Here is a 10,821-nt window from a genome sequence, read left to right as displayed (position 1 = left end):
CTCCCCTGAGAGCATCACCTGTCCTCCCACGGGGAGGAAGGGAAGAGAAGGAGGACCAAAAGAAGAGGGGAAAGTGGGGTGGTCCTGAAGGCTTGGCCGAAGGCTCGCGGAGGATATGTCACCCTGGAAGGCGGCTGGAGCTCGGAGGAGGATACGGCTGAGTTTGGGCTGGATGCTCAGGGCTTAGATTTGGGTCTGGGGTCCAACTTCCCCGCCCCCTCCCCCCCTCCATCCCTCCTCCCTCCCTCTTTCCCTTCCTCCCCATCCCCCTCCCCACCCCCTTTCCCATCCCCCTCCTCCTCCCCAAGCTTGAGTTTCCTTCCCTCTATGGACAGATCCTCCAGGCTGGGCACCGAGGAGCTGAAGGTAGGTGGCCGAAGGTACGCCTCTCCTGGGGGGTGGGGGATTGATTAGCGATTGATTGCCTGATTGATAGGGAGTCGGGGCATCTCCTGGCGGGTCCGTCCTTCCGTGGCGGCGGGGTCCTTCCGAAAAGGAAGCCCCCCCGCCTCCCCCCCCGGCCCTTTGGCTTCTAAGAAGGCGGCCGAGGCTCCAGACATTTGGCCTTGGGGGGCGAAAACATCAGCCTGGCGACCCCCGGACGCCGGGCTTCCCAGAAGTTTTCAGGACCCTTCCTTCCCTCCCTTCTTCCTTCTCCCATCCTGCCTCCCTCCTCCCATCCTGCCTTCTTTCCCCCATCCTGCCTGCCTTTCTTCCCTCCCTTTTCCCGTCCTTCCATCCTTTTCTTCCCTCCCTGCTCCCCTTCTTCTTCCCTTTTTGTCCCTCTCTTCTTCCATCCTTCTTTTCAACCCTCTCTTACCCGTCTTTCCTTCCCCCCTTCTCCCATCCTCGCTTCCTTTTCTTCCCTCCCTTCTCCCATTCTTCTTTCTTTTCTTCCCTCTTCTCCCATCCTTCCTTCTTTTCTCCCCTCCCTTCTCCCATCCTTGCTTCCTCTTTTTCCCTCCCCTCTCCCATCCTTGCTTCCTCTTCTTCCCTCCCTTCGCTCATCCTTCTCTCTTTTCTTTCCTCCCTTCTCCCATCCTTCCTTTTTTATCCCTGTCTTCTCCCATCTTTCCTTCTTTCTTTCCTTCCCTCCCTTCTCCCATCCTTGCTTCCTCTTTTTCCCTCGCCCTCCCATCCTTGCTTCCTCTTCTTCCCTCCCTTCGCTCATTCTCTCTTTTCTTTCCTCCCTTCTCCCATCCTTCCTTCTTTTCGCCCCCTCTTCTCCCATCTTTCCTTCTTTCCTTCTCTCCCCTCTCCCATCCTCTCTTCCTCTACTTCCCTCCCCTCTAGCATCCTTGCTTCCTCTTTTCTCCTCCCTTCTCCCATCCTCCCATCCTCTTCTTTAATAATGGTAATAATGGTATTTGTTAAGCGCTTACTATGTGCCAAGCACTGTTCTTCCCTCCCGTCTCCCATCCTCTTTTCCTCTTCTTCCCTCCCCTTTCGCATCCTTGCTTCCTCTTCTTTCCTTCCTTCTCCCATCCTGCCTCCTTTTGCTGCCTTTCCTGACTCCTTTCTTGGCTGGCAGCCCGCTTGCCCTCCTGTCCTCCTGTCCATCTTCCCTCCTTGGTTGGGTCCTTGAGGCCCTGGTCGCCCCCCTGGGTATTCCCCTCTGGCATCTCGGGACTTGGGGCGTTCCTATGGGGGGAATAGGAGGGGGTGCATCCCCTTTCCCCTCTTTCTTGCCTTTTCTACCCTCCCTTGGGGCAGGGGGCGGGGGCCGGAGGGGCCGGAGTGGAGCCAGGGCTCTCCTTCCCCCACTTGCTCTTGGGCAGGTGGCTATGCCAACACTGTTTCTCTCCTCTCCCCTCCCCTGTTCCCTTCCACCCGTCGGGACCCTGGCTGGGGGTTGGAGTGGGGGGCTCCCCCGGGGTCCTCAGGCCTTTGGCTTCAGCCTCGGAGTCTCACCAACTATAATCCCCAAGCAAAAATCCTGCAAGTGGTGGAAAGGGGTCTCTCCCCTTCTCCCTCTTTAAAGCACTGGCATGCTCTCTTGGCAGGGGTCAGATTGAACCCAGGTCAAAGAGCCCAGTCCCAGATGGACTGCTCCCCGGGAAGGGAAGGCCCTGCGGAAATTCCCATCCCATCATGGATTGGGGGCGGCGGGGGTGGGGGGGGGGGACCCTTCTCCCTGGGCTTCCCATTCGCATCTGGGCATTCTCAATCGGGGCTCCTTAGGAGCTGGAGTAGGGGGGTGTAGGGGCCTGGACTAGCAGCAGGGTGAGGAAGGGCAGCCGGACAAGCAGACATTGGCCCCACCAGGGGATGGTTGCCCTCTGTCCCTCACTTCTTCCTCCGGATCGGGGACCCATCCATTCCCCCATGACCCAACCACCCCTCCGTGGGTGGGTGTGAATGGAGACCAAAGTGACCTCCTGAGTGGTGCTAGGGAGGGAGTCCTGTCCCCCAATCCCCCCTCCATATCCCCCCTATGTCTCCATCCACTTCCACATCCTCTGCACCGATTAGACCCCTCTAAGGCTCACCCTCCGCCCCCAAGCATCCCTGGCTCTCTCATCTGTGATTGAAAAAAAATCTTCAAATTTCAGCTTCTACAGAGGTTTGCAGTAGAGCTATTAACAGCCCAGGGTTATTCTCATTTCTTCCCCACCCCCACCCCCGCTTCTTCGCCCCCATTCACCACCACACACACACACACACACACACGCACGCACACATCATCCTCCCAAGCAAGTGGAGGTTTCGGCAGCCTTACTTGTCCAGGTTGTGTGACCGTGGCATCTTCAGGATCAGGGATCTCCAGCGAGGAGGAGGGAAGCCAGGCCCGGGGGGGAGGGAAAGGGGGCAGTTATCTGTGGGAGGTCTAGACATGGTCAGAGGGCTGTCAGGGAGAGGTAGGAACCTCAAGATAGATCCCTCAAAGTCCCCAGCCAGCAAGGCTGGCTTGGGTGGATGGGTAGAGATGCTACAGCGCAGCCATCCCTGCCCTGGATGTGAAGGATTTGGGGTTCCTCAGCAATCCTACCACTTGGCCCCGGAGTTAGGGAACACTTAACTTGATTTCTGTGACACGATGGACTGTTCCTGTCTGGAGCCCCCCTCCACACACACAGTTCCTTTTCCCTGGGGTCACCAATATTTCTGGGCTCAGGACGCCAGGCAACAAGTCAGATCTGAGTCTCAGTGCAGATCCAGGTCCCTAGCCAAATTTCCTTCCCTCCCACCCTGCTCACTTGAGACTCCCAGACTCCTGTAGCCAGGTGGTCTGTGACCCCGGCACTCCGATGCCCCATGGAAACACCAACCAGCTAGTTCTCTCAAGTTAGGAGACAAAGCAATTAACACGGCCAAACCCCCTCAGTACACCCTCTGGTTTAAAACATGTTGCCTCCTCATAGCGCTGAGATTTAATTTTCTTTCTTGAGCAAAGTCCATGAAAACAGACTGGGGACCCCTGGAATTCCCAGGCTTTAATCTAGCCAGTGCGCCTGATATTTGACATCCTCCTGGAGTATGATTTTTACTCCAGACTGACTCTTCACTTCCTAGTGGTGGATCCTTCTCCAGGATATGGAGAGAGGTGCTTTCTAGGGTTGGGAAAATTGGGGGCTCTTAATCGCGATTACGGACGCTCGGCTTCCTTGTTAAGTGCTGTAAGGGAATCTCGCATTTCTGCTAAGTCGGGGTGCAAACGTTTATATATTTTTTTAAAAGGTGTCATCTCTTTCAATGTGTTAAGCATTTAGCTCTAATTATAGGTTAAATGCAGTAAAAATAGAGCTATTCGGGGTTGTGTTCGCCAAGAACTGAGGCAATCTCCTTTATGCAAGCCCTCCTAGTGAAGGTGCATTCCCGCTTCCGAGTCAGCGCACGACTTCCCCACGGAACCGATCCGTGTTGGAAAAGGGAGAGCCAACCCATCCAGAGACTCTTAGGCTGCTCTACTCCTCCTTTGATCCATCTCCCAGTCGGTCTCCTGTGAATTGGCGAACTCTTCTCCAACTCTGATTAATTCTCCCACCCTACGGTGTGCGCATTAAGGAAGAAATCCCCTTCAAGCAAACCGAGTGATTCTCAGCTTCATCGATGACTGGCCTGAAGTCGATAAGCTGGGTCTCTGGGTAAGATGTCCTTCTCTCCTCTGCACACGTGGAGATGTGTACATCAAGTTTTCAAAAGCACACCATCTCTTCCAGAACACAATCCTGGGCTGTGTATCATGGCAATTTCAGGAATATTTATAGTCGGCATACAAAATAATAACTTGAGCGCTCTTGCCAACTCTATATCTGCTCCAAGCCTTATTTTAAACAACTGATTGTATTCACAGGAACACAGTGTTCTTGTGATTTATGGAGTTGGCACTTGGTGTTGGCTTTTTGTGGAGTTAATTTTGAATGAGGCATATTGACATTGGGTAATGGTGAGAGTATTTTGTAGGGCACATTTTCCTGCTTTTTTGGACCGCTCTTGGAATAGGTTTTAAGTTTTGCCTTTATGTTCATTTTAGTGTCAAGTTATGGTTTCAGAGAACACATTGCCCTGTTGATGTAGTTCTTTGAGATCAAATCTGTCAAAGAAATATGGGGTGATGGCATTTTTACCATAATCCCATTTCCAACCGGTTAGATCCACTCTGTGCTGTTTAAAGGAGATGGATGGGCAGAAACTAGGTTTCATGATTTTCCATTACTTGCAGGAGGTAAGGATGTGACTTCTGGACAATCTTTTAATTATCCCCTTATCAAATATTCAAGAACTGTGAAAATATGGTACTCAGCTGTGGTGTTTTTAAAGAAAACTGTTCCATCCTTCATTCAAGTCAACCAAATGAAAGAGATTCCTTCTTTCCTTCCCATAATTTTTCTACGTTCACCTTTCCCGGTGAACTAGACCTTCGTACTCCTATGTCTCCAAAACCTAGGATAGCCGAGAGGATGCTGATGAAATTTGTAGCTGCGTGATATGTGGCTTGAAAAGTAATTTAAGTAATTAAATAAAAAAGTTGTATGAGTTTAAACAAGCAACTGATTCAACAGTGTTTTGAACTCAGACCAAACTCGATTGGGGATTAGTCCACGATTTCAGTCAAATAGTCAAGTTGCTGCTCAGAATAATTTGGAAACGGTTTTATTTTTTTTTTAATATTGCACTGTTCAGGAGAGTCAGATTTGCTCGAGAATAGGAGGGTTCTTGATTTTTTTTAAAAAAATTTTAATGGTTAGTCATTCCATAGTGAAAAATAGTACTCTCTAACTGACATATTTTTAGCACACTCTGATATACTTATTCCTTTCTCCGCCTAATGTGAACGAACATATGTATATGTATAAATACCCAATTATTTGGTTTCTTTGATAAGTAATAATCCTTCTTATTTAAAAGAGCCGTAACCCTCTCTCTCTCCTTCAGCATCCGCCAGAGCTGATCATTAGCATTGAATAATGCTGATTAACCTTTACTCTCCATACACAGGAAAACTTAATTTGTACCATTTTAGAGTAGCAAAGGCTCACCATAATCTTCAAATCATATCGGTTGCATATTCTTCCCTTCTACAATTAGGAGAAATCAGTGGAGAAAGAAGGAGAGCTTCCAAGCAGCTTTGTAGAGTTGATTGGTAGAGAGAGGAAGACATCAGGGGAAGAGAACTTTTGACTTCAAGGGGAAAAAAGGTTAGAAATGCTTGGGGAAGCATTTAGAAATCAGCTACCTATCACCATGACTGAAAGTATCCTGTCCCAAACTAAATATTTCAACGTCATTGGAAGCATCGTGGCTTAGTGGATAGAGCATGGGCCTGGGAATCTAACCCTGGCTCCACCACATGTCAGCTGTGTGACCTCAGGCAAGTCACTTAACTTCTCTGTGCCTGTTACCTCATCTGTAAAATGGGGAAAAGACTGTGAGCCCCATGTGGGACATGGATTTTGTTCAACCTGATTATCTCGCATAACGAGTACCATAATAATAACAATACTCATTGTTATTTTTAGTTCACCTTGTCGACAGACTTTCCCAACTAGAAAATATGGAGGCACAGTTTAAGGAGAAAAAAAAAAAAAGGCTTCGGGATATCTGGATTTGAAAAGTGGGGCAGTAGAAGATGACATAATGTTATGGGTACTCCATTTCTAGAATTTCTAAGAGGGAGCTGCTTCTCTACTGAGCGAGGCCTTTCTCTCGGCATGTATTTTTAATTTGATGAACGTTTTAGTGACTTTTAAATGTAAAAAAATAATAAACCACTCCGCTGGAAGCTCGTTTCGTGCAAATGCTGAATTAGCTCTTTTATAAATGTATGACGACTTTTTTTTCCAAAATACATTTATTCTACGCTCTAAGTGGGTCTGGAAAATAAATACGCCTTTTGATGTGGCTTTATATTTCTGAGAAATGAAGGTATGTGTTAGATGTAGGGAATCTGAAACGTGCACTTAAGGCTGCGAGATCCATTCTGTGTGGTGACATTGAATGATGAAAGTAGTCGTGGTATTTGTTAAGCGCTTACTGTGTGACAAGCACTGTACTAAGTGTTGGGATGATACAAATTTAATCACGCATAATCTTAATGGTACTTCCTCTTCACAGGTATAGGTGTTACTTTATCCTAAAGGCCACTTTGCGTGAGTCGTGACCGGCTTTCAGAAAAAAACTTGCTCCATATTCGTGAGTTTTTCGCTAAAAATCCTCTTGCCATGGTTGTTAGATTGTACTCTCCCAAGTGCTTATGAGATTCCCAGCATGGCCCAATGGAAAGAGCACGGGCTTGGGAGTTAGAGGTCGTGGGTTCAAATCCTGGCTTCACCAATTGTCAGCTGTGTGACCTTGGGCAAGTCACTTAACTTCTCTGTGCCTCCGTTACCTCATCTGTAAAATGGGGATTTCGATCGTGAGCCCCATGTGGGATGACCTGATCACCTTGTATCCTCCCCAGCGCTTAGAACAGTGCTGTGCACAGAGTAAGCCTTTAACAAATGCCATCATCATTATTATTATTATTATTACAGTGCTCTGCGCACAGTAAATGCTCAAAAAATACGATTGATTGACTGATCCAAGTTCTTAAGTTCTTGAATCTCACTACTGCATTGTGTGGCGGATAGAGCCCAGGCCTGGGAATCTGAAGGTCATGGGTTCTAATCCCGGCTCCACCACTTGTCTGCTGCGTGACCTTGGGCAAGTCACTTCACATCGCTGGGTCTCAGTTATCTCATCTGTCAATTGGGGGTTGAGACTGTGAGCCCCACATGGGACGGGGGCTGTGTCCAACTCGCTTTGCTGGTGTTCACCCCAGTGCTTAGTACAGTGCCTGGCACATAGTAAGCACTTAACACGTGCCATCATCATCGTCTTGGTGCCAAACAAGAAACGCCACCCCCTCGTTGCCCCCTCACCCCAGATCCAAAGCTTGATTGTTATAGCAACTTGAATTCCCTTGGGAGGTGGATCGTTATAGCCTGTATAGATTCCTGAGCAGAGCTATAGGCCGTTTACTTTCCAGAAAACCCTTTCACTTGTGCGTTCTGCACTGGCTGTGTGGATTTCAGATCCCGGCTCTGCCAACTGTCAGCCGTGTGACTTTGGACAAGTCACTTCACTTCTCTGGGCCTCAGTTCCCTCACCTGTAAAATGGGGGTTAAGACTGTGAGCCCCATGAGGGACAACCTGATCACCTTGCAACCTCCCCAGCGCTTAGAAAAGTGCTTTGCACATAGTAAGCGCTTAACAAATACCATCATTATTATTATTTCAGAGTTCCAGTTGGAGGGCGGGAGGCTAGCCGTGAGGTGGTAGTTCCAGTATCAGCAGTAGCTGCTGGAAAGAGTCATTCTAGGCTACTGAGGATTTGAACCGCAGCTCAAATCTGGGTGGCCCAAATGTATGAAAAATTGCAGTGCTAAGCCCTTAGTACAGTGCTTTGCGCACAGTAAGTGCTCAATAAATTTGATAGAATGGCAGTTCAGTCTGGGATGTTAAAACACCTTTGACTAGGGGCCTGTCTTTATAGTAAAGACCAGAAGTTCTCTCTCTCTTTTTTTTTTTAATGATATTTGATAAGTGCTTACTATATTCCAGGCACTGTACTAAGCGCTGGGGTAGATGCAAGTGACTTGTCGAAGGTCACGCAGTAGACCAGTGGCAGAGCTGGGACTCAAACCTAGGTCATGGGTTCAAATCCCGGCTCCACCAATTGTCAGCTGCGTGACTTTGAGCGAGTCACTTAACTTCTCTGGGCCTCAGTTACCTCATCTGTAAAATGGGGATTAAGAATGTGAGCCCCACGTGGAACAACCTGATCACCTTGTATCCTCCCCAGTGCTTAGAACACTGCTTTGCACTTAGTAAGCGCTTAACAAATGGCATTATTATTATTATTATCTCCTAATTATGAGTCATGAGCTCTTTCCGCTAGGCAACACTGCTTTCCATGGATGTTGACTATAGATTAATTTATCATTACCGTAAAATTGTAACCTCCCATATTGTCTTCTCTAGTTTTTTTATTTTAATAGTTTTTGTTAAGCTCTTAATGTGCACCACAGTCTGTACTAAGCGCTGGGGAAGATACAAGCTTATATGGTTGGACACAGTCCCTGCCCCATATAATAATGATAATGTTGGTATTTAAGCGCTTACTATGTGCAAAGCACTGTTCTAAGCGCTGGGAGGAAACAAGGTAATCAAGGTTGTCCCACGTGGGGCTCACAGTCTTAATCCCCATTTTACAGATGAGGGAACTGAGGCCCAGAGAAGTTAAGTGACTTGCCCAAAGTCACACAGCTGACAAGTGGTGGAGCTGGGATTGGAACCCAGTGCTTAGAACAGTGCTTTGCACATAGTAAGTGCTTAATAAATCCCATTTAAAAAAAAGAAAAAAACAATGACCTCTGACTCCCAAGCCTGTGCCTTTTCCACTGAGCCACGCTATGGGGCTCAAAGTCTTAATCCCCATTTCACAGATGAGGTAACTGAGGCACAGATAACTGAAATGATTTGCCCAAGGTGATGCAACAGCCAAGCGGCAGAGCCGGGATTGGGATGCAGTTCCTTCTCACTCCCAGCCCCATGTTCCTTCCACTAGGCCACACTGCTTCTCCATGATGTTTCCGAGCACCTAGCACAGTGCTCTGAAAAACACCGGTAGCTCAAGAAATACTGTGGATGAGGGCTTTTATCATTATACATTATTTCTCCTGAGGTCTGGAGTTCGACCAGCTCCATGAATTCTTCCTGTTCCACAGGAAAGCTCCTCGGATTCAGTCCATAAGGAAACCGAGGTTTCCACAGACTTGCTTGTGAAACCTGCCTTACCAATGGGGGAATGCATTTATGTTAAAGTAATTCACAAAGAGATGCATCCTATTTTGAAGTTAGATGCCTCTTGCAACTGTGACGAACACTCATGAAGTTTTCTCTCCAGTGCCCGTACGCTCACCGATCCAGTGACCGGCTCTTCCAAAGTAGAAATCTCTCTCCTCCTCCCCACCCTCCCTTTCTAGCTCCAACAGCCGCGTTGCCTTGGAGAAAGCAGATTATCGAAGATCTCAGAATTGCTTTCGTCGGCCGAATCTCTGATCTTTTTAGGGCGGAACTAACTTTTGAATTGCTGATGGAGCTCTGAGCGGGGTAGTTGTGAAAATAGCCTGATGTCACTAAAACCCCGTACTAATTGGGACCCTGATGCTGTCATTGCTGTTTCCCTCGTGATTTGACATTTATATATCTTGCCTTGGTATCTTCCGAGTTGTTTCAAATCACAATCCGTAGGGCAGATAGAATAGAGGAAAATGAATCACTGCCATAATTCATGATAGAAAGGCATGTATCATCTACTTTCAAAAAGCTAAAATTCTCCAAGATAAGATCCTTCCACGTACCTTATCTGTCCATTGTTTTTTTTCCTTGTAATTCAATCGTATTTATTGAGCTCCTACTGTGTGCAGAGCACTGTATCTGTAAGGAACTGTCAAAATTTGCGGAGATCGCTTCCTCTTGCCGTGTGTCTGATCTGAACAACTTTATACAGTGGATGGGAAGCTGGAGGAATTCACGGACCCCAAGTCGATTATCCCCACTGTCTCAGAAGGGAATACTGGCCAATTACCCAAGTGATCTCAATCTCTTGTTCTCTAGACTGTAGGCTCCTGGTGGGCAGGAATCACATCTATCAACTCTATTGCATTATTTCCAGAGTGCTCAATAATAATAATAATGATAACAGTAATAATTTTGGTACTTATTAAGCACTTACTATGTGCCAAGCAGTGTTCAAAACACTGGGGTAGATTCAAGTTAATCAGGTTGGACACAGTCCCTGTCCCACATGGGGCTCAAAGTCTTAATCCCCATTTTCCAGATGAGGTGACTGAGGGCCAGAGAAGTGAAGTGACTTGCCCAAGGCCACCCAGCAGCCAAGTGGAGGAGTGTGGATTAGAACCCAGGTCCTGCTGACTCATTCATTCATTCGTTCAGTTGTATTTATTGAGCGCTTACTGTGTGCAGAGCACTGGACTAAGCACTTGGGAAGTACAAGTCGGCAACATATAGAGATGGTCCCAAACCCCCATCCCCCCGCCTTACCTCCTTCCCCTCCCCACAGCACCTGTATTTGTTTGTACGTATTTATTACTCTATTTATGTATTTTATTTGTACATATTTATTCTATTTATTTTATTTTGTTAATATGTTTTGTTTTGTTGTCTGTCTCCCCCTTCTAGACTGTGAGCCCGCTGTTGGGTAGGGACCGTCTCTATATGTTGCCAACTTGTACTTACCAAGTGCTTAGTACAGTGCTCTGCACACAGTAAGTGCTCAATAAATATGATTGAATGAATGAATGAATCTATTAAGAC

The 10,821-nt window shown here is 47.5% G+C and overlaps 1 protein-coding gene across 1 annotated transcript in view; it reads left to right on the top strand.

Moving 5' to 3' along the window:
* The first annotated feature begins 318 nt into the window (after positions 1–318).
* The window catches only part of SGCZ (sarcoglycan zeta), a 453,455-nt gene continuing 442,952 nt past the window's right edge, over positions 319–10,821 (top strand). Inside the window, exon 1 of the mRNA XM_038769257.1 lies at positions 319–366. Coding sequence (XP_038625185.1) covers positions 328–366 — 39 coding nt within the window. The 5' untranslated portion in view covers positions 319–327. The remainder of the gene's footprint in view (positions 367–10,821) is intronic.

This window comes from Tachyglossus aculeatus, chromosome X5, assembly GCF_015852505.1.
Source record: "Tachyglossus aculeatus isolate mTacAcu1 chromosome X5, mTacAcu1.pri, whole genome shotgun sequence".
Lineage (NCBI taxonomy): Eukaryota > Metazoa > Chordata > Mammalia > Monotremata > Tachyglossidae > Tachyglossus > Tachyglossus aculeatus.
Note: the sequence above shows the minus strand (reverse complement) of the source record. Positions and strands in the feature narration are given on the sequence as shown.